The sequence below is a fragment of the Muscardinus avellanarius genome (genome assembly GCF_963383645.1).
Source record: "Muscardinus avellanarius genome assembly, chromosome: X".
Lineage (NCBI taxonomy): Eukaryota > Metazoa > Chordata > Mammalia > Rodentia > Gliridae > Muscardinus > Muscardinus avellanarius.
This window is the reverse complement of record NC_137792.1, coordinates 5387819-5412438: the sequence shown is the minus strand read 5'-3', so window position 1 is coordinate 5412438 and position 24620 is coordinate 5387819. Positions and strand designations below refer to the sequence as shown.

Genomic DNA, 24620 nt, shown 5'->3' with positions numbered 1-24620 from the left:
ACCTCATCTGTTGAAACCCCCTTTCCAACGAGTATCACATCATTTAATGTCTTCTTGGCCAAATTCTGTAACTAGTGTAACCTGTCAGTGACTGAACCCACCTAAACTGACAGCCAGTTAAAGAGTAGTATTATACGTTCTTCTTTAGACAATGGGAAGGTTAATTTGGAAAATCACTGCCCTTTGGGGTGTCAAAAGACTTTTTTGTATATTAAGAACTGGTTATAGTAACACACTTTAATATAAAACTTGATTTGGTAAAAAAATATATATATATAATCTAGGCATGTAAAACTGTTCTTAATGCTAGTCCCCCAACAAGGACCATGACTTATTCTTCTATTTCTAATACCTAGGAGTTTTAGATAGCAAAGTTGTTAATAAATGTCCAGATAAACTTACCTTTGATAAACTAAATCTGTGTGTGTATGTGCGCATGCTCTGCCACCAAGCTATACCTTTTTATTATATCTTTTTATTTTTCATTTGTTTTTTGGTTTGAAACACGGCCTCACTAGGTTGCTCAGAGCCTTGCTATGCTGCTGAGGCTGGGCTCAAACCTGTGATCCTCCTGTTTTAGCCTCTCATGTAGTGGGATTACAGGTATGCGCCACCATGCCTGGCTACCTTAGAACTTGCTAAGACATCCAGGGGGACATGTGAGAAACTAAGACAAAGATGAAAGACATGGCTGCAGACCATCAGATGAATTTTGCAGGAGGATACACTAGTGTCAACTCCATATGGCCCCACAGCACAACAACAAGACCGTGCAGGACTCCAGCACATACCTTCTAGGAACCACTATCTAGTCGTGCTGCCAAGTGAGGCCAAACCAAAGCAGGAAAAGAAAAAAAAGCACAAAAGTAAAACAAAAAGACACAAAAAGTTAGGAGTAATGAGGTCACTGCACCGTTGTTATACGGCGCAGAGAAAAGCACAGGGTCAGAGTGAACTCTCTTCGTTCTTTCAAACAAAACAGTTGCTTTATTTAGATCACCAAAAAGGACATTTTATAGAAAGGGAGCCATAACATGACACAACAAAGTCTAGCTGTAAAATCTCAAACGAGACAGGCATTGCTTTATTTAGACGACCCAAAATAATGTTTCAGTGAGGGAACTGTTACAAGCAAATGTACAGCTGCAAATTTCCTTCTGCCATCAATATCAATTCCCTCTCAAATACCTTGGAGACAATTCATCAGTTTCTAATACACACGAAAACTTGCTGGACTGAGTTGCTCAGCCTCATCACGAGGACAAAACATTTTGCAAACAAAATTTATTTAATGCTAACAAATAACAACATGGTCCTCGCTGACCACTAACTGAAACATCTATGGAAACAGCCTAACCTATGTACACTTTTGTGAATATTTCATGATGAACACAACTGTTCTTTTTCTGCCATCACAGATGGCCCGTGGAGCCGCAAGTGTTACTTCAGAACGTGTTTAGGCACCTAGGAAGTCATTCTGGACAGAAATAACTAAGGTGTGGGGGCAACTCAGATAGCAGAGCCTTCCCGATTGGGCCTGGTGGATGAGCTCTCTGGAAAGAAGTTCCACCATTTTCTTGGTTCTTAACCTGGGGCCCAGAACATAAAGCCAGACAGAGCAGATGTTCTTTCAGAACCATTCCAACTTTAATAAATTGCCCTGGGGTTCTTCGTACTGTAGTGTGCCTCACAGGCAGCAACATAAGCCGACTCTGGGAAGAAGTCATCATGGTATTCTGCTAAAAACCTACAAAAAAGAAAAAAAAAATGGACCCAGTGAGCCTCACATTCAGGGCTGACTATCATTAGGCAAAATATTAACTTGCGATCAACTGGAAGAAAAATTACTATAACCTTGATTTTGATGTAATGATTCATTTCGTCACACTTATCTGGCTTCTGTTAATCACCATTTATCTGAATCCCTTTTGCCATCAAGTGTACTAGAACCTAAATCAGAACTTGAACTCCACTAGGTGGCAGTCTGATTATATCAACACTTCTGCTAAACCCCAGTGCCTATTTTCTTATTTTTCAAACTGTAAAAACTATAACAAATTATAAGACTCAGTCACTTAAACTAACGTTCCTTATTTGAGCAAAGTAAAAAACTGAATGCAATAGCTCTTTGTGTCCTAATTTGCCATATCAAAAGCTATTCATATCTAAAGATGTTAAGGTGTGTCCGGTCGTTCAAGAGTCTGCAATATACAGATGAAATTACTGACTCAAACTTCACACGACTTTGCCACCAAATGTTAAAACACGCTCAAGTGTGCAATATTAATTAGTGAGCTAATTTGTTTCATGCTGTTTTTACCAGCTACCTCCTACCTGCCCAAATTCTTAAAAGCATGCAATACCTTCTTTATTAAAAAAAAAAAAACAGAGTCAAAAATTCATTTGACAGCTAAGTCTTTTTATGTCTGTGACTGCACCTCTTTTTAAGGCCAATATTGAGTCATTTGATTTTAACTTATATTTTTGGGGTGGAGGTATCGGTGACCCCCAGCCTTAATTTTTATTCTTTGTTGTTAAACAGGGTCTCACTAAGTTGTGGAGGGCCTAATTATCTGGGTTTGGCTGTGAACCTGTAATCTTCCTGTCTCAACTTCCCAGATACTGGGATTACAGCTAAGTGCCACCATGCCCAGCTAATTTATAACATTTTATCTTTGAATACATTTTTATTGAATGCATTTCAAAACATCTTACTATACTTGTAAATCCTTCTAAGTTATTTCCTAAAATCCTAATTAGTCAGGGTGAAACCTGCTTAACATATATGAGGAGGGATGAAAGGGGAGTAGAGAGGGATACCAAGGGAAATATAGCAACTGATGTGAGCTTCTATTTATGTATTACTTTGAATCTCACTAAGATGTATAATTACAATGTATCAATAAAACTATAGCCTGGCGTGCACACTTGTAATCCCAACATTTGGGAGGCTGAGACTGGAGGATCCCGGTTCGAGGCCAGCCTCAGCTACTTAGGGAGGCCCTTTGCAACTCAGTGAGACCCTGTTTCAAAATAAAGAATGAAAAATAGGACTGGGGGTGTAGCTCAGAGATAGAATTCCCCAGGTCCAATTGTCAGTACTGAAAAAAAAAAAAAAACCAAGTACAAAATGTTTAAACATAAAAAACAAAACTAAGAGAAGAAACAAGGTCAGGTAGCTAGGTTGAGCTGCTGAGGCAGGGGGAATACTGGCCTTGAAGCCCAGTGTAAGGGAGTGGTCAAGAGACATCAGGATAGGAGGGAGGGATGCTGCCAATGGGCCAGAACACAGGGCGTGAGGATGGGCGCAGTTCATCAGGTCACATTGTCACATTCTGGTAAGAAAATGACTGGCTTCGTCGGGTGAAGGAATCAACACGTCTCTCGAAATTCAGAAATGTCAGCACAGATTAAGGGTTATTTATCTTCACTCTAACCTAAATGCCAAAAATACAACCTGCAAATGCTAATATTCAGTTTACTTTGTGTACGGGCCACAAAGCAAAGTCCAAGCGTAAGGTACTCCAGAATAAAAAAAAAAAAGTGAAATTACATTACTGTCCGTCTCAATCACTTCTATTTTAGGAGGAAAAAATGGTTTTTTCCACTTACAAGGTTACCCAACTGGATTCCTCAGTGACATGAAAACATTTACCTTTGTATAATAATAACCCTGGACTCAGAAAATGGAGAAATTAGGAAAGAAACACAAAAAATATCAAAAACCGCCCTGTATTTCCATTACTGTTAGAACCTACAATTCTTAGGTAACACTGCTACCATTTAAAATATTACACAGCTGCCTTCCACATGCGCTGAAGTTTAGAAAAGTCACATATATAACAGCAAATGTAAGTTCAGACAGAGTAATAAAAATACCTCAGAAAGAGATCAAAGTGCTTTAATAAAGCCTTCAGGTTCTTCTCAGAAAAGGACATTTTCCCAAGGATTTCTGGAAGTTTTACTGCATTAAAATAAAGACAAACACATTTCCAATTAGAAGAATCTTACGACACGTAGGACACTCTCTGGGATCATCAAGGTCTCTCCTTTTCTGTTTTGGCTAAAATGAATACCCACATTCTCAAACAGAAACGCTTATTGTGCAAGATACAACAGTGATACAAATATCATAAGCATGATTTTCATGCAATTCAGGAATTACTCAATGCCTTTCCTTTGAAGAGGTCACCTCTGGATGATGTTCTGAGAACCCCAAATGGAAAGTAAGTGTGCACATTAGTCAGATACTTCCAGCACAAACCACAGATGTACATGTGCTAATAAGAGCAAAAAAACAATGCTATATGAAAAGTTGGAAGAGGGGACATGGGAATTGGGATCCTTACCAAACAATCGCAGCAAATGCTGTGCCCCATAAATGTAAGAGGGTGGAGGTGGCTGGTCCCCTGGGGGATAGTTGTCGGGCACAAGCTTCCAGGAGAGAACCTGGGAAAAAAACATGAATTGAATGCTTTGGTTATTCCTAATGGACGCACCTCTATCTTATCATAGCAAGTTATATGTAGAGAAAAACAAACATGCCACCATATCAAACTAAACACCAAGTTATAAAAATAAATGGAAAGGAGGACAAAAATCACTTAAAAATAAATTAAGGAAATATCTGAGCTAATTCTCAACAGCTGCTACCTATAACTAACTGTTGCTATCTTGTTGATTTGTTCACATAACTCTTTTTCCTATATTTCAAATCCTGCTGCATTAGAGAATGAAGTATTCAACAGTAAACCAAAGGGTTGGGGTTTTTGTACTTGGAATTGAATCCAGGAGCATTCTACCTCTGAGCTACACACATAACACTTTGCTGTTTTGTTTCGTTTTTGTTTGTTTGTTTTTGAAACAGTGCCTTGCTGAGTTGCTAAGGGTCTTAACTAAGTTGCCCAGGCTGGCCTGGAACTTGTGATCGTCCTGTTTCAGCCTTCCAAGTACTTACTGGGATTACAGGCATATACTCTTGCAACCAGCAACCAAAGATGTTTTGATTCTTTTGAAATTCTCTAATTTCTTGCAATTAGATTCTCTATAGAAATTAATCTGAGTCTTTAACCCCTGAAAAGAGACTTCCAAGCTGGTTAACTGGTTTCTTTACCTTTACACAAACTTCAGACCTATGGATGAACTCAGGGCTCTTCTTAAAGTACAAGCTGTATGTCAAACTCTTTAATGGATTTCCCTAGAACGACTTCAGCGAATCAAAGACCTAGAGCCTACTCTATCTACTGAGTTGCTCTTTTGCCTTTTGGAACCTATACACTTTAGTAGGGAAATAGTCAGGTTGAAGGAAACCCTCAGAGGCAAAGCACCAAATACCCGAAATGCTGACTTAATCCACTTGACAAGATGAAGCCGCAGCAGCTCACAAGGAACCACGGTGGTGCTGCGGGACTCCAGGACAAACCCTGAGCTTCACTTCAGCTCCTGCTTTGGTGGCTCCAGACTCTCCAAAGACTCCCCCACCCCACCCTCTGTACTGGATGTGGAACACTGAGGGCAGAAATATTTCAGCATCTTTATCCCATCCCAGAGGCCACAGCTGAAGCCGCTTTGATATTGATACTCTGAGGAACCATACAGCAACTTTCAATTATCAGAGACATGAAGTGTATACAGTGTGTGCCAAAGCAGGCTCTTTAGCTATTTACAAGCAAATATACCGTATCCACTCAGTTCTGCATTTCAGTGCAGGACATAATCTCCTATGTATCAAAGATTTTTGTGTGTGTGGAACTGGAGATTAAATCCAGGGCAGCGTACCTCCGAGCTACACCCCCAACCTTATTTTAATTTTGTTTTTAAACAGGGTCTCTCTAGGTTGCTCAGAATCTCACAACTTGCTGAGGCTGTCCTTGAACCTGCAATCCTTCTTCCTGTCTCAGCCTCCCAAGTACTGGGAATACAAGCATTTGCTACGACGCCTGGCTTAAAGATGTATTTGATGCAGGAAAAACTTAGGTTTCTAGAGGAGGGAACCTCATGCACAGCAATCACCTTTGGATCTTAACCAGCAGTGTCCAGACCCTTCCCTGATGCACTGAGGTGGTGAGCAGCATGAGAGAAAGCCATGAAACATTAGAAAAAAAGGCCCTTTTTATTGTATTTTTTATTTGTTATTGAACATAAATGGCATACATTTAAACTATACTTGGTGCACTCTCCCCCCACCCCTGTTTTTCCTTCCCCCCTCCCACCAATGATTTTCCAGGGTAACCATACCATATTCATAATTTTACACATATTCGATGAAGACCCTCATTAATCAAGTTCAGTCTTCCTCCTCCCCTATCTTTCCATTCAAGCTTTGCTGGTATTTCCCCTCCATTACCTAGAGTACCACCGGTATCCTCTACGTTCCCTAGTTTGGGCATATTAGAGGAAACATATGTACCTTCTCCTTCTGTGCTTGGCTGATCTCACTTTTAAAACACGGTGACAGAGGAGCTCGTGGAAGAGGAGCTCACTAAGGTCTCTTTAGTCATTGTGGAAGTCTGCGCAACTCCATTTACCAGAAAGCGCCCATCTTTATGGCCTGCAGCAGCGCCTACAACCACTAGAGGGCGGACTCGCACCACTGACCAGAGTGGAAAACGACCTTGCCTGACTATTCAGATGTCTAGAGAAACAATATTTCCCTTAAAGAATAAAACCTGCAGTGTCACCAAGTTTGAAAAATGAGAGTGTCAGGGGCTGCTCTGACTAAGAATTTCTTAATCTACCCTCAACAATTATCATAACACAAACTGGGCTTTCTAACTTCTCTATCAGGGGTCAGTCAACTCCAGCCTGTGGGAGAAACCTTGACCAAGGCTCATGGGATCCAAAAAAAAAAAATCAAACATGCTGTACTTCTTTCTTGTTATGCGCCATTCTTATCTGGCTTCCAGTATCCATGAATGAATCTGGAGGAGAGTTTTACCCACTCGCTCAGGATGAAGACTTCTTCTGAACCCCTGAAATACCTATTAGCTACATTACCTAAGCCCCCTTTAAAAAAAAAAAAGCTTTAAAGTGAAAATTTTGAGCCAGCCACAGTGGCACACATTTGTAATCCCAGTACTTGGAAAGCTGAGATAGGAGGATCGCAGGTTCACAGCCAGCCTCAGCATCTTAGTGAGATCCTGTTTCAAAATAAAGAATAAAAAATAGAGCTAGGCGTGGTGGTGCATGCTTATAATCCCAGCATTTGGGAGGCTGAGACAGGAGGATTGCGGTTCACAGATAGCCTCAGCTACTACTTAGTGAGGCCCTTTGCAACTCAGTGAGACCATGTTTCCAAATAAAGAATGAAAAGTAGGGCTGAGGATATAGCTCGGAGGTAGAATGCCCCTGGGTTCCATCCTCAGTACCACAAAAAAAATAGGGCTGAGGGTATAGTTCATAGTTAGAATGTTCTTGAGTTCAATCCTCAGTACCACACACAAAAAAAATTCCATCTATCAAATGGACACGTGGTGGCAATGGTGCTCTCAGGAATTCAAGGTAATGCGTTTGAGTGTCTGACACAATGTTCACATGATGTAGCATGTGGGAAGCCATTAAGGTTTTCCCCTAAAAAGAACATTTCTGACTCAGCTGACTGTCCTTCGCCCAGAGTCAACAAGGTTTGGGGTCACAGAAGGTTCAAAGTAAAAGGTCTGAGAGAAGACCAGGTGGTGATGGCACGAGGGTACTGATTAACCTACCTATAATGTATGTGTTTTGGATCAGTCTTTATTGTACTCTGGTGGTGATAGCACGAGGATACTGAATGACCTGTAACTGTATAAATACCTCTAGAAAAATAAACCCATTGTCGGCCCAAGAGAGATGATATTGACCCAGAAGTAGGCGTCAGCCAGTGGGTTGGCCAGTAGAGATATTGACCCAGGAGCAGGGGTCGGCCAGTAGAGAGTAGGATGGCGCCGCCTCCACGTTAGAATTAAAAAAAAATTCTTGGAATCAAATTCTTAAGAGTTTAATTCTTCATCCTCACGTCTCTCTTTGGAACCCGTACTTTTGCCGGCTGGCTCCTGCAGTAGCACACCCTCAAAAGGATGGCTATTAGGATTATTGTTAATGGAGGACAACCAGATGTCTAAAGGAGGGCTCAGCAAACTGGCTACTTTTATAGTTGACTAGTCTTAAAAGACACCATGTAGCCCACAAAGCCTAAAGGATTTACTTTCTTGCACTTAGCACAAAAAGCTTGTACTGCACTTATTTAAAAGATAAAATCCTTGAGGGCTGAAAACCTACCAAGTTTCTCAGTTTTGATAAGAGTAACACACTGCTAGGCATAATACCGTGAGCATTTTTGTTAATATTGAGAGCGATAGCAACAGGATGCTTCAAGCACCCAGGATTTGAGCAACCTCAAATGGTGAAGGCGTCATTGGAGACAAACATCAAACACTAACTCTTTACCTCATTTATTTCATTAGTTCTTCTCCCTTCAAAGCCAGCAAACACAGCACTCCCTTCCTTACTCGGAGTCAGAGGGATGGGGGAAGATGATCTGCTGTGCACAGGAGTCTCTTCAAAAGGAAAAGGTGCAATTAATTATTAAGTTAGCCAGCAACCGAGTTAAAGGATATCGTCAAGATCATCAGAAACAGCAGCATCTCAAGTTAGTTCTCAGAATGGTACGACTTCTGCCTTATAAAAGATGACACCTCGAATAGAATAAGCAAATCAAAGAGTAGAAATACATGCTAGAATGTATAGATGAGTCTTAAAAGCATGCTTAATGAATGGAGCCACATACGGTGTGGTCCCATTTCTATGAAAGGGCGCAGGATAGGCAAATCCATGGAAATGGAAAGTAGATGCGTGTTGTGAGGCGTCTGCCAAGGGGGGGATGGGAGTGACTGCTATGGAGATGGTTATACAACTCTACGATACGTTAAAGAGTTAATATACACTGTACTGTATATATTCAATGGGTGAATTGTAGGGTAAGGGGATTACATCTCCATGAAGCTTTTAGAGATGAGACTGCCAGTGAGTTATTCACTTTAAAATGGTTAGCTTTATGTGTGAATTTTATCTTAACAAAAAATGTCAAGGAAAAACAAAAGAGGAGGAAGAAGGAGGAGGACGAAGAAGAAAAATGAGGAGGAGGAGGAGGAAGAGGAGGAGGAGGGAGGAGGAGGGAGGAGGGGGAAGAGGAGGGAGGAGGAGTGAGGAGGAGGAAGAGGAAGAGGGGGAAGAGGAGGGAGGAGGAGGGAGGAGGAGGGAGGAGAAGGAGGAGGGAGGAGGAGGAGGAAGAGGAAGAGGAGGAGGAGGGAGGAGGAGGGAGAAGGAGGAGGGAGGAGGAGGAAGAGGAAGAGGAGGAGGAGGGAGGAGGAGGAAGAGGAGGAGGAGGGAGGAGGAGGAAGAGGAGGAGGAAGAGGAGGAAGAGGAGGAGGAGGAGGAGAGCAGCAGCAGCAGCAACACTTTTTTTTAAATTTTGGGTACTGAGGACTAAACCCAGGACATTCTACCTCTGAGCTACACCACCTTTTTTATCTGTAATGTGAAACGAGGCCTTGCTAAGTTGCTGAAGCTAGTCTCAAACCTGACCTTCTCCGTTTCAGCCTCCCAATTCACAGGCATGAGTCACCACACCCAGTTAGAACATTTTTTTAAAGGTATGTTTTTCTTTTACTCTTCTTAGCTGAACTTTCAGAGTTTTCATTCAATCATTACTTAATAACCCATATCCTATATTATTCCACCGATACAAAATGCCCCCAAGTAGGCAAATCTATGAGATAAAAAGATTAAATGGTTGCCACCTAGGGTATGCCAGGTTGGACAAGTGAGGAATGACTGCTAATGCATGTGGGATTTCTTTTTGGAACTGATTTTGATGATGGCCACACAACTCTGAATGTACTGAAATCTACTTTAAGTGAGCAAATTGCACGGTATGTGGATATCTCAAAAGAACTGCTAAAACACAACACCTGATTTTTAAAGCACATTAAAGAATTTTCTTTTGCAGGTCTGGGGATGGAACCCAGGGGCATTCGACCTCTGAGCTACACCCCCAGCCCTATTATTTTGAAACAGGGTCTTACTGAGTTGCAAAGGGCCTCACTAAGTAGCTGAGGCTGTTTGTGAACCGTGATCCTCCCATCTCAGCCTCCCGAATGCTGGGATTACAAGCGTGCGCCACCACTCCTGGCTAAGAATTTTTAAAGTAGGGCTCAAAAGCAAGAATAAAAACAGAATGACCCACTAGAATGCTTCATTAGGACTACAAACTCCCCCACAGATTTCCAATAATTCAACTTGCTCACAAGAAGTGGTGGACAGCAGTGAGCAAAGCGAAGCGCGAAGCCCAGCCCTGCCTCTGCACGGCCTTACTGCCCTTGCTCCCAGGACTAGCTGCTGTCTTTCTATGGCTCGGTTTCCCATTCTGGAAAGCCAGCGACCTAACAACACTTGGGTCACATCCCAGAATCACACACACTGCATGCTCACGTGAAGACAGAGAACTGGGGCCTGGCCCATGGGACTGAACCTACTCTTCTCCAGGTGCAGGAACAGCTTGGGCATGCTGGAGGACGTGTCCTGCTGCCGGCGCTTGGGCTGAGGTGAGGCGCTGCTCTCAGACAGCCTGTCACAGTTGGTGCTGTGGCGTGTGGACCGCCTCAGCGACTGCAAGGCTTCTGGCTCAGCTTTGCGCCTCTTGGGGGTGGCTGGCTCCCCACTCGTAGGCTGGCTCTCTGTGGACTGCGGGGTGGATGGATTCAGCAATGGTGGGCTAGGGGAGAGCTCCTCCTGGCTCCTGGGTAAGAACGAGAAGGTCACACACCATTACTGGAGTCTTCTGTAGAGCCTGACAGCTGCTGAAATAAATGGTCTTCCGAAGCCAGAACTGGAAAGCAGCTCCTAACTCAAGAAGGGCTATTCATCTACGAACTCCCAGAGTGCCATATCACAAACCTTCCTAGAGCCAGTGAATACGTTAAGTCATTTTAATTCTTTCCATGACCGCTGTCATTAAAGATTGTGATGCCCGCTTTTCGGTGTGTGGTAGTGGGGATTGAACCAAGGTGGGGGGGTTCTACCTCTGAGCTATACATCCAGTCATTTATTTATTTATTTATTTATTTATTTATTTGCAATACTAGGAATGGAACCCTTGGCATTCTTTCTCTGAGCCACTTTTTTTTTGGGGGGGTGGTACTGGGGATGGAACCAGGGGTCTTCTACCTCCAAGCTACACTCCCAGACCTATTTTATATTTTATTTGGAAACAGTCTCTTACGCCAGCTGAGGCTGGCTTCGAATCTGTGCAACTCTCCTGTCTCAGCCTCCCAAGTGCGGGGATTACAAGCGTGCGCCACCATGCCCGGCTTATTATTTTTTATTTTGAAACAAGGTCTCACTGAGTTGCAAAAGGCCTAAGTAGATGAGGCTGTCCGAGAACTGTGATCCTCCTGTCTCAGCCTTCTAAATGCTGGGATCACACACAGGCACCACCATGCCCAGCTTATTTTTTTTTTATTTTCAAACAGGGTGTTGCTGAGTTACTGTGCACTGGCCTCAAACCTGTGATCCTCCTTTCTCAGCCTCCCAAGTACTGGAATTCCAGGTATGCGCCATAGCACTCACCTGCTCCTTTTCTCTATTCTTAAATCAGTGGCTCATGAATGGGAAGAAACTGGCCCTAACAGAGGACAGCTGGCAATGTCTGGAGATCATTGGGGTTGTCACAACTGAGAAAGTTGGGCTACTGTGATCTAGTGAGTAGAGGCCACACATGCTACTAAAGATCCTACATTACACAGGACATGCCCGGCTACACAGATCCGGGTCAAACAATCACTAGAATTGAGGCTGGGAAACCGGGACCTAGGAATAAGTAACACTGTATCACCTCATCACAAAACTGCCATCAGGAATTGAAAAAATCACAAGCATCACATGGTCCAGTCATAAGCATCACACGGACCCTAAACACTGGAAATTGCCATGTTTGGAGTAGCCATGAGAACTTGAACTCCGGTCCCTGTTGAATCTGAAAGGCCTCTCAGGGTGAAACTGACGTGGGAAAGGAAGAAAAGAGGAAAGCCACCAAAGAGAGATGAGAGAGAGGCAGAGGGAGAAGTAGGAAGGCTAGGAGCCATGGAATCAAAGGAGAAGGGGAGGGCGGGGAAAGGTGGCCGATGCAAAGCCCGGCGTGTGGCAAGTGGGAGGTTATTAGCACCCTTGGCGGGAGTGTTCAGTGGGGTAGTGGTAGCTAAAAGCACATGGTAAGTGGTTTAAGACAGATGGATGAATCGAACTGACAACAAGCCATCCTTTCAGGAAGAGAAGAGTCCGGGAGATAGCACAGTACCAAAGTTAAGGGTAATGACTTTAGGGTGGGGGACTCCCCTTTCCCCCAAGAGAATGGACCATGCTTGGACTTTAGGGGAATAAGACTGACATCGCAGACCAAGAACTAACCTTCACTGAGGGCTGAAGATTGCTGGCCGCTTGTGAACATTCTTAATTACTGCTAACCACCAGGGAGGCAGATGTGCATTACATTGTACAGATGCAAACATGAGAGGCTCGCAAAGAAGTCTCCCCAGCCTACAGCTTGCACCCTTCTTGGCCTCTCTTCCCCCTCGGCCCCACTGTCTTCCAAAAGCGCGGGGCAGCTGCTCATAATCCCACCTAAGTTCTCTACCCTGGACTCTCCACGTGGCAAAATCTTTCAGAGCTATGAGAAAATGAATAATGACAGCTTGCCCAGGAAAATCAAAGCAAAAGCACCAGAGTGGGCACCTGTCAATCTTTCCCTTCCTCCAAACACACTGACCCCCCCATGGCATGAGACTCAACTCTTTGAAAATATATTTTAATACTTAAATGCTTATATCTGGGGGTGAAAGTTCAGACTATCTAACTTACCGATTAGTGTTTGTGGCAGTTTCCTTAATTGGGAGAAAAAACTTAGACGAAGTCACCTTTTTATACTGAGCTTGTTCATATGGGTAGAGCAAAACCAATGGGAGTGTATAATCAAAAGTTATTCTTAATCCATCCACCATCTCCTTACAAAGGTCCACACTGGAAGAATTCAAAAAGAGATTAAATACTTTCTACGATTTCACAGGGAAGTTGCACATTTTTACTATGACAGATGTTTTAAATATACTTTTATTTGGTATATTGTATTTATATATCCTATTAAGGTATAGAGTGGTGGGAACATACATGCACACGACCCTTGGAGCTCTTCCCTCCGGTACCACCCCCTCCCTTCCCTGCCCATACATGTCTTTGAGGTTAATTGATAATTTTATTTGTGTGTAGCCTGATTTCAACTTACGTTCTTTACATCTCTGTCACCCCTCTTCTCTCCCCTAAACCCTATCTATCACCCCATCAGTCTTGTTTCCCAGTTTCTGTCTAGCTTCCACATATAAAACATATCACTGTTCAGTTTTTGAGACTGGCTAATCTTGCTTAGCATAATATTCTCGAGTTTTATGGCAGACTTTTAAACCCAGACATGACAGATCACACCTACGCATAAACAGAATGAAATGAATTCACAGATGCTAACAATAAAGGATTAAGCAGGAACACAGACCTACGAAATATAAAAATATAGAAAGTACATTACCATTTACTGCAAATGAATCGGTTCAATGATACACACAGACAGACACCAAACACTCGGTGGGGCTGACAGAGGACAGGTGGACAGAATCTGAGGCCTTTGCCACCCTGACATTCTACCTCTCTGACTCTGCTCCGGTCGAGTTGTGTGGCCAAGGCAGGATATGAGGAAGGCTACTCTGACTCGAATAAAGGCCTTTTTGCAAAGAAGCTTTGATTAAATTTCCTTCACCCAAGTTTCCACTGCCCAAAATGACATCACCGAAAACACTGGACTCAGCACCGATGCGCTGCTACATCAACGCATGCGCGCCAGATGTGCAAACGAAAGGTTTTCAAATATTTCACAAAAGTGACAACACTGTCATGTCATTAATCATTCAACAAGTTACTTATAAGTTATTCAATAATTTAAATAAATTCAAAACGACTGAATGGAGAAAGGTCTTACTTACTCTAAATGAGAGCTGCTTCTTTAATACACAGAGAGAACCACAAAATGCCAAGCACACCAATACTTACTTCTTTTCTGCTGGGACATAATGTACATTCATGTTGGCGTGGACCATAGCATGATGGTGTCGAGGCCGCTCATTGGCTGAGAAGGCTGCATTAATAGCAAAATGCTTCACGTAGGATTCCAAAATAGTTATTATATTAGTCTGGCATGGAAGTTTCACTAACTGTGAACAAAAATATGGATATCTGTTATATGTATCCCACTGCAGTAAATCATACCTTGCAAGAAGGAGTGGCTATGTCTCTATCACTTTTTAACTAAAACATAAAGCCAATTCTTCTTGAATAAAGGCTTGCAAAGAAATATGCTCCGGGGCTGAGCATGGTGGTGCATTCTTGTAATCCCAGCATTTGGGAGGCTGAGAAAGAAGGATTTGGGTTCACGGCCAGCCTCAGCTACTTAGGCCCTCTGCAACTCAGTGAGACCCTGTTTCAAAATAAAGAATAAAAAATAGGGCTGAAGGTGTAGCTCAGAGGTAAAATGCCTCTGGGCTCCATCCCCAGTACTGCAAAAAAGAAAAAAAAAAGAAAACAATGCTCTGAAGTTCTTTGATCTGTTTTCCCTTCTACTGATCATATCCTCATGTTGAATACAATTTTTTTTGTGGTACTGGGGATCGAAACCAGGGGCCTTCTACCTTGGGCTACACTCCCAGACCTATTTATATTTTATTTGGAAACAGGGTCTCTTAAGCCAGTTGAGGGTGGCTTCGAACCTGCATGATCCTCCTGTCTTAGCCTCCCAAGTGCGGGGATTACAAGCGTGCGCCACCACGCCTGGCTTACAATATTACTTTTTGAATCAAGGTAAGCATCTCTTCTCAATGTTAGTGCTCCAACAGAAGAACTTGAGGATCATTTAAGAGTCAAGCCCCCAAAGCACCCACCACTGAACAATTAAGACATAATCTCTCAATCATGAAGCCCAGGCATTAAGAACTCTGGAAAACTCCCTAGAGGATTTGAATAGGCAACCAAGGCCACATGGGTTTTTAAGTTAATCATCAACATCAGATACAATGGCACATGTCTGTAATCTCATTACTTGGAGGCCTGAGATAGGAGGATCACAGGTTTGAGACCGGCCTCAGCAACTCAGCAAGAATTTATGAAAAAATTAAAAAGGATGGCTATGTAGCTCAGTGGTAGGATGCCCCTAGAGTCCCCAGTAACACACACACACACACACACACACACACACACACACACAAACACAAACACATACACACACACACGTAGAATAGCACCATTATCAGCAAACATTAAAACCTGATTCAAGACAGGCACAGTAGAGCATGCCTTTAATCCTGGTTCTTGGAAGTCTGAGACCAGAGGACATTGAGTTTGAGGTCGGCCCCAGACACTGTTTCAAAATAAAAAGGCCTAAGGGTATACCTGGGAGGTAGAAAGTTCAGCCCCAGAACCAAAAGAAAAAAGAAAAAAATACAGATTCATTAAAAAACTGAGCATGTACAGTTCATTCCCCCAAGCCTCTTGATCGAGACCATAACTACAAAATACAGCCAAATGGAAGCACTCTGACAAGGCTGGTTTCCATGTCGTTCCCACATACCCGTTTCCTCCTATTAATATAATAACAATCATCCTCCAGCTGCTTCTTCAGAACATCAGGGATGTCAATGGTTATTGTTCTTTCTTCCATTTCCTTTTTTGTTTGCAGCTCTACTTCTTTCTGCAACATCACAATGTCATTGATAATTATTTAAGATGAGAATCTCTAGCCAGTGGTAGGCAAACATATAAGAGACCGCAAGGAAACAAATGCAGTTAATGGTCAACATGCTACATGTTCTAATTAAAACTATGTTACAGGCCAAAAGTTTCAGGGCATTAACCAGATGTTTACTCGGTAAATAAGTGCTTACTGTGTTTCTTCACCATTTAAGATTCCCTTTGGGGTGTATGTTAACTTTGAAAGCAGACAGGAGAGGCTGAACTCTGTTATTCTCCATTTAAAAATTAATCATTACAAAACAAGAGTTTCCACTTTGATTGTAAAATGAGATAATTTGTGGAAACAGTTCCTAAATGTAAGTGATCACCGAGGAGCTCATATGGTGGCTAGAAATCAGGGTTATTTTTCTTTAAAGACAAGTTAAAAACTATACCATTGGGCCTTCGAATGTCTAGTTAGAAAATATTTCACAGCTAGAGAATGTGAGCACGAGATCTGGTACTACAATCTATACCACAGACAGTTTTTAGGATAAAAGCTTTTGATACCACGTCAGTCTTTTCTTCAATATCACTTTCTTCACTTATTTCTTCATCCTTTTCTTCTCCACTCTCATCAGAGGAAGTGCTTACGGCTAGATGAAACAAAAACATCAGGCAAACTTGTATTACATAACGTACTGACCATTATCTTTGTAAATCGGTAGGTGTAGTGCGTAACTTACTAAGAATAATGGCCCGAAGCGCTGCATACATTTCAAATGCTAACACGAACACTGGACCTTTTTGAATCAAAATCTATTTTTCTAACCAGACACCAATTTCTATGGATGCAAAAGCCATACAAGCCAGGGATCTGAAGGTGCTTGTCAGCTAGGGTCCCGTGGTTTTCTGTTGGATTCATAAGTAAAGGCGAGACCCAAGTGGTACCAAGAAGAGAACTGACCATGAGAAAGACCCTGTGTCGAATTCACTTTTCAAGATGACAGAGGTCAAAACTATGACACTGATAATTGACCTTTTTTTTTTTTTGCAGTGCTAAGAATGAAACCCAGGGGCATTCTACCTCCGAGTGACATCCCCAGCACTACTTTTTATTATTTTATTTTGAAACAGGGTCTCACTGAGTTGCAAAGGGCCTCACTACATAGCTGAGGTTGTCCTCGAACTATGATTCTCAGCCTCCCAAATACTGGGATTACAAGCAGTTGCCACCACTCCAGGCCTAACTGACTTTTATTGACTGCTACTTTAGTTGTCAAAAACAAAAGTGAGCCAGGCGTGGTGGCGCATGCTTGTAATTCCCGCGCTTGGGAGGCGGAGACAGGAGGATCGCGCGGGATTGAAGCCAGCTGCCGGAGTAAGAGACCCTGTTTCCAAATAAAAAAAAGTATAAAAATAGGTCTGGGAGTGTAGCCCGGAGGTAGAAGGGTTTCTAGGAATCCCAGTACCACCAAAAAATAAAAAAGTGAGATATATCATAAGATTCCTTTAAATTTTTTATTGGTCCATTGTATTTATACACCATAATGAAGTAAAAAACTTGTGTAGGCATAAATGCACACATCACCCAGCCAGCCCCCACCCAGTCCCCACCTCACTACCTCCCCTTCCCGTCCCTCCCTCCCATGCTTGGTTTAGTGGTTGACATCAATATGAATAAGTACATTGTGCGCTTTAAAGAGTTTCCCTCTCCCCACCTCCCGTCCCCAGAGTTAGGTTGTCTTATTTGCTCCTCTATAGGATCTCTTTCTTCACCTGGAGTTCCTCTATGACCCCATTTACCCTAGCTTTCACATATTAGGGAAAGCAATAAGATGCCCTTAAATTTATGATAGAAAAGCCATCATAAGTTTAAAATATCCCAAGTTGAAAATGCATTGAATACACTGATCTTACCACAGATGGTAGCTTACTATCTTAAACATGCACAGAACACTTACACTAGCCTACAGGTAGCCAAACTCCTCTAACACAAAATAAAAGTGTGATTTGTTAACACACTTTTATTAAAAGTGCTTTGTTAGCACACTTTTAATAATAATGTTAAATAGCTCATGCAATTTTTTTTGAATACTCTTCTGAAAGTGAAAAACAGAATGGTGATTTGGGTATGTTTTCACATGATCATAAAGTCAAAAAATCCTAAAATGGGGGTCATCTGTACATGATGAGTTTCCAATTTCTTCCCTCTCTAGAATTTCAACAAATCTTCCCTTTGGTCTTAAAGTATTAAGAGATTAGAAAATGCAGTCAAGTCACTTACAATTTTCATTGTTTTCATCTTTTTCTTCAACAGGGAGGCTTTTTAAGACAGAGTCAACCCCAGGCAGCCTACAGCGCTTCTTCTTTTTCCCTGTGCTTCTCCTGAAAAAGGTAAACACACTCGAATTGATTTGGACATTGGCTGGTCTGAGTCTTGGGATCAAAACAAGACACAAAGAAACAAATTCTTAAAACATTTCAAACTTTGAACTTTAGAATATAGCCACGCATAGTGGTGCACATTTGTAATCCCAGTGCTTGGGAGGCTGAGACAGGAGGACCGCACGGGTTCGAAGCCAGCCTCAGCTACTTAGTGAGGCTCTCAGCAACTTAGTGAGGCCCTGTTTCCAAATAAAATAGAAAATAGGTCTGGGAGTATAGCCCGGAGGTAGAAAAGCCCCTGGGTTCCACCCCCAGTACCACACACAAAAAAAGAATATAAATGGTACTCTCCACTTTAGAATATTATACAATAAACACTCTGAAAAACCTTGCAGTTACTTAGAAGACAACAAGCACTCTTCACTTATACACTTTGAATATGCAAAATTACTTAATACTCATTACTTTTATAGCAGAAAGATTAAAAAACACTAAGAAAGGCACACTGAATAACATTTATAACATGATTTTTGCATTCTTACAGGCGAGCTACAGCTTTTCTTGCCAATTTACGCTGTAATCTACGATTTTCATCAGTATCACGAAGCACATGATCTTCGGCTGCCCATCTATCCCAGCTAATTGAACAAAAACAAGAACATGATGTAAAATTCAGTTTTCATTCGATATAAACAAACGCTAAAAGCACCTCAAGGAATTGAAGTGCCCCAGAATTACTGACGTTTTCGAAACTTTAAAATCACAAGCAGGATGCACAAAACTGAAAAAATAAATAACTCAATCAGACACAAAACGATCGGGGTTTCCCAACTCACACACAAAGATTCCAAATACACTGGACTTAAAAGTAAGCATTACTCAGAATAGGCAGGCTTTGAGAACAAAGCTAAAACAGGAAATGAAACTTTCCTACAAGTGTTTCTACACTTAAGGAAGTTTGCAATGTTCTTGTGCGGCAACAACAATCAATACTCATTCTGGTTTAGCACATACACTCACCTTCTGTTCCAACCATTAAAATGGATCAGATATTCTGGAATCTTTCTGCCTTTTTCGTCTTTCCCAACAATAACATCGACAATCTGAAACCAGGAAATATTGCCCACAAACGGCAGAACACGCAGAAAATTAGATCAAGAAACTAGATCATAGCCCCCTTTTAATAGGAAAGAAATCACTCTCTCCTCTTTTAGACCGAGAGCTGGACAGAAACATTTTTTCTTTCAATACCATTTTTTCCTGAGTGGATGCCTCAAAATAGGAAACATCCGTCCAACCACGTCGTGATTGGTCTCTGAGTTGGAGACTGGGTGAAGCTTCTGAAGCCATTGGCCGGCGGATATGTCACTAAAGAAAGTCCAAACCAGACAAGAGAGCTATAGCCCTGAGACCTCTGGGAGTTGTAGTCCCCCAGGCTGTTAAGTCCAGGGCCCTGATGGGTTCTCAGGAGACGGACATCCCTCCCCTCCCCTCCCGGTTGTCTCAAGGGAAATTCAGGGGTAAACGTTGTTGCAGCCTGTGCTGCTTATCTCTTCGGTGAGACTCTGGAGCGGGGCGGGAGGGGAGTTGGCAAAGAAACTCAGAAAACAGAGACTAGGGCCACAAGAAAGGGGCAAAAAAAGTAGAATGTAATCAGCCGGAGACCTTGGGGAAGTCCTCACTGAGACAACCCCCCCACCCCCAGCCCCAGGCATCTTCTGTCTCTTTCACCAAAGTCTTTGTCCCGATAGTTCTAGAGACCCGGCCCAACTCCGGGGCGCTGAAATGCACTTTCCTTAGAGGTTCAAAAAGAACTTGGTGCTATATCTGTCTGCCACACAGATCTGAGGAGCTATAAGATGGGTGGGCCCCAGCGCGATTCTGCCTAAAGACGTGGAGACCCACGCAAATCCTTCGGGGATTGTGATCATCAGTACTGCAAGGGCCTGAGAGCCCAAGGTGCTGGGCCAACCTTGCCTTAAGAATGGGAGTCAAAGCCCAGGTAGGAGTCGATCTGAAACCCCAGAGTAATAAAGTACCGGGTTGGAGACCAGACTCAGGATCTAAAGATTAAGACCTGGGTCAGACGACCTGGGCGTCCCAAAGGAGCCCACGCGGCACACTGGACTTCACAGGATAAGAAATTTATCCCCAAAGCAGTGACACTAGACAACAGACCACCTATACCCACGGCCCACGTTGGCGCCGAATGCTTAAACAGGCGCCGGATCCTAGCGACCGCGCGTGCGCACGGCAACACTGACAGAAGAGGAAGCGGAAGCAGCCCGCCCCCCCCCCACGCCCCCCGCCCCGACTCGCGCGCGGTGTCTCTCGCGCGCCCCCTGCTGCCCGCGCGGCTCAGTGCAGGCCGAGGAGCCCGGCCGCTCCCCCGGCTCAGTGCCGTGACCGCCCCCGCCCCTGCCTCCCATCCCCAGGGTCCCCAGCCCGCGCCTCCTCCCTGTCCCTCCGCTGCAGCACCTTGGCATCGTACAGCACTCGCGCCTTGGTGGGGTCAGGCTCGAAGCACAGCACTTTCTCCCCTGAGTGGAATTTAAATTTCATGCCCTCGCTTGCGCTCATTTGCTCATCGTGGCGGAGGGCGAGGCTCCGGGGCGGGCGGAGCGCGCGCGGTGGGGAAGGGAGGGCGGGGAGGCGGTGCTCGGCGGCCGGGGGGGGCCGCGAATGGCGGAGGCTGTGGCCGCCCCGCCCTCGGCCCCTCCTCCGGCCACCCCGCGCCACTGCGGGGACCTGGGAACCGCCGGGTGCGCGCGTCCCTGCCCGGGCGCGCCCCCGCCCGTCCCCGTTGGGGCTCCCGGTGGGGTGCTGGCGGGGAGCGCGACCCCCTGGCCGAGGTCTTCCTGCAGCACGTCCCCGGTCGCACCCATGGGAAGGGGTGCCCGCGATCTCCAGGCTGCGCCCACGTGCGCGCGGAGTGGTCACCCCGGTAGCGCGCGTTTCGGCCGGGGCGTGGGGGGCGCGGAGGGAGAAAGCCGGTCTGGGATGGGTACCCGGCGCCGGGGAGGCCGGATGGCGTCTGCCCCCAGGAGCTGCCCGGCCGCGCGCGCGCGCCTTGGCCCCCTGGATAGATCTGCGCGCTGCTGAGTGTGGGCACGCGAGAAGGACGCGATGCTGGAGCTGGCTGCAGACGGGCTGTGGCCCGAGGCGAGGGGTGGAGGAGGACATTCTGGGTAGTGAACAGAACACTTGGTCATCCTTCTGAGAGGACAAGCAGGTGGCAGGCATGGAGCCCCCAAGTGACGGGGTGAGGCAGATGGGTCCTTAAAGGGTCGTTAACATCTTAGGTGTCAGCTGCCAGCACTCCCGGAATTGCTCCCTCCAGGTCTGTGTTCAGTAGATCAAAAACTCCCTTCAGACTGGAAGCAACCTGGAGGCCGATGTGGACAGGGGGTACCTGCATGGAAGGGGTCTCGGTAAATACAAGAGGAAGGAATGACAAGTGGCAGAGACAGCCAAGGCGAGGCTGGACCATTTCTGTCTGAGGAGTGGAAAACCTCTGGGCGGTGGGTTTGGGGATTAAGGCCCAGCAGGGGAGCGGCATGAAGGCTAAGCTCTGCAGTCCCGTTACACTGCCAGTTTCCACACAGCACTCTGCTCTGGCCTCCAGAAATTCGCACTCCCCCCACCCCCGCTTCACCAAAGCTCTGGTCCACAGCCTGCACTGAACAGCTTGGGTATTGCCAAGAGAAAATCCCCCGGGCTTCCCAAGAGGAATCACATACCCCTCCAGTGTTCCTTCCCAGCGCTCACCCTTTGCTTGCATTTACTGCTCTGCTGTGGAATGGGCTGCTCATTTGCAAGATGCCCTCATTAAGATGGTAAGCTCCTTGAAGCTGAGGGTGGGATGTCTCTCATCCAGTTCATCATTGTATACTCCTGGCACACAATAAATATTTAATGAATGAACAGATTGCAGATTTATGAAATAGAATCCATAAAACTCAGTGGCCAATTGGAGATGAAGGAGGGGAAGGAGGGAGGAATCTTGGGAGACCTCCAGGTTTTCTGGCTTAGGGAGCTGGATGAGCCAGAGTTTCACTGGCCAGAATAAGTAAGGGCTAGAGCGAGGAGGGACGCGTTGGGGAAAGATGGCCAGATACCGATCTGTGTCTCAGGTCCTATCGCGCAGAAGGCAGCACTAGAGCCGTGATTCCTTTCCAGATTGTGGTTTATCAGGGATGAGGAGAGTAGATGGTGGGGCAGCAAGGGCAGCCCTGAAGCATAAGTAGTTGTGTGTCAGGCACAAGCCATTACTGAAGTATGAACCTTTGGAATTTTCTTGCCCTCAAATGGAGAGGTCCACTCCAGGATCTAAGTTTTTGGGAGACACGTCGTTAGAGGTCTTCTCTTGTTTCGCTCCATCTCCACGCTTATGTCATTGATCAGTGCCTCTTTCTCCGTCCCCCTAAAAAGCCCAAGGATGCAGAAGCCTTCAAGAGCCTAAAAGCTATAAATGCCACCACCATCAGCACCCCTCTGCAGAAGTGACTACCACTAGTGCCAGTGGTTCAAGAAGATGGTGAGCCCTGGGATCCATTCTCCATGGCCCAGCCCCACAATTTTCATCTTGCGGCTTCTGACCTTGGACAAGTGTTTAGTCTCTCTGTGATAGTTTTTGTTATGTTTAAAATGAAGATCGTAAGCCGGGCATGGTGGCGCATGCTTGTAATCCCAGCGCTTGAGAGGCTGAGACAGGAGGATTGTGCAGGTTCACAGCCAACCTCAGCCACTGAGTGAGGCTCTCCCCAACTTACTGAGACCCTGTTTCAAAATAAAATATAAAGTCAGGCATGGTGGTGCACGCTTGCAATCCCTGCGCTTGGGAGGCTGAGACAGGAGGATGGCACAGGTTCGAAGCCAGCCTCAGCTACTTAGTGAGGATATCAGCAACTTAGTGAGACCCTGTTTCCAAATAAAGTATAAAATAGGTCTGGGAGTGTAGCCCCGAGGTAGAAAAGCCCCTGGGTTCCATCCTCAGAACTACAAAATAAATAAAATAAAATAAAGATCATGAGCTAGACTTGGAAAATCAAGGGCTGCGTGTTTTCACTCATAATTGGAAGCTAGAGAGAAAAAATAGGAAAGAAAGGGGGCATCTCATGAAAAGGAGAGAAAGAAGGGAAAATGGGGGCGGGGTTGGGGAAGGAAACAGACTCCTGGAGCCAGCTGGCAAAAGTACAGGTTCCGAAGAGAAGAGTGAGGATGAAAGACTTCAATTCAAAGAATTTTAATTCAAGCATGGAAGGATCGTCAGTCCACTCCCGGGTCAATATCTCTACTGGCTGATCCCGGCTTTATTTCTCTTGAAGCATGGGAGGGTCGCCAATCTCTATTGGGCTGACCCCGGGTTTATTTCTCTTGAAGAATTTATGCAGTTTCAGGTCAATCAATAGCCTCATGGTATCACCACCTCAATACAATAAAGACAGATCCAAAGCACATGCATCGTGGGCAGGTCAATCAATACCCTCGTGCCATCACCACCTGAGCTTCTCTCAGACCTTTTACTTTGAACTTTCTATGACCCCAAACCTTGTTGACTCTGGGTGAAGGACAGACAGCTGAGTCAGAAATATTCTTTCAGGGGAAAACCTTAATGGCTCCCCACAACAGACCCAATGTTAGGTGCATATATGGAGGCATCACAATGAATTTCACCATCGTGTATGAGGGGAGGGAAACAGAACAAGTGGCGTACATTGTGTGCATGTATGAATATGTTACCATCAATCACACCAATGAAAATTAATTAAAATGAATGACTAAACTTTCAATAAAAAATATTTTTAAAAAGGTCATTTAAAACTAGGCCCATTAACTTCAATTCATTTACTAGCACATGCCAGAAAGACATTATAATGCTATTAAAATAATAATAAAATAAAATGAAGATCATAATGACCCTGGTCTTATACTGTTGTTTTAGGAGTAAATAAGGATTCAGTCTACATGACTTTGCATAGTGCCTGACATAAAGCACTGGATAAGTGTTTACTATTAATATTAGGTGTTCCTCATCCATTTCTCCCGAGGCCCAATTCATTCATGCAGTAAGTATTTATCAGGCTACCAGAGGCCTGAGTGCTAAACACACAGAGTAGAATGCATACATTACCCCTGGCATCCAAGATGGCACATTTCAGGATGGCAGAGCAGCACACAAGCAAGCTGGAGTCTTCTTCCTGTTAAAAGCTGTTTTTACTGTGATACACACAGTCTTTACTTCTCCCTAAAATGAGGGGCAATGTCAGCAAAAGCTCCACAGAAGAAGTTGCTATCGAACTGAAATTTACAAGGTGTTATCTTCATTGTTCAGTTTTTGCAAAAGATCTCAGGATTGAGATGACCATGGAACAAGTCATTTTACTTCTTGTTATAGGTCACACAGTGGGTGACTAACCTAGAGTGATCTCTTC

General features: G+C 44.3%; 1 protein-coding gene across 3 annotated transcripts; it reads right to left on the bottom strand.

Moving 5' to 3' along the window:
* Window positions 1-1647: 1647 nt before the first annotated feature.
* On the bottom strand, window positions 1648-20766 carry MSL3 (MSL complex subunit 3; the record flags this gene model as incomplete). Of its 3 annotated transcripts, none has more annotated exons than XM_080719101.1 (13): window positions 1648-1747; window positions 3880-3964; window positions 4350-4449; window positions 8425-8534; window positions 10512-10774; window positions 12892-13050; window positions 14128-14288; window positions 15698-15817; window positions 16369-16454; window positions 18086-18186; window positions 18729-18824; window positions 19207-19289; window positions 20665-20766. In XM_080719101.1, 13 exons carry the CDS (start codon window positions 20764-20766, stop codon window positions 1648-1650), a joined length of 1566 nt encoding a protein of 521 aa, XP_080575227.1. The 3 variants fall into 3 exon arrangements, with proteins under 3 accessions (XP_080575227.1, XP_080575229.1, XP_080575228.1); XM_080719103.1 differs by having other exon boundaries at window positions 18086-18183; XM_080719102.1 differs by lacking the exon at window positions 20665-20766 and adding an exon at window positions 19438-19536.
* Between the last annotated feature and the right edge of the window lie 3854 nt (window positions 20767-24620).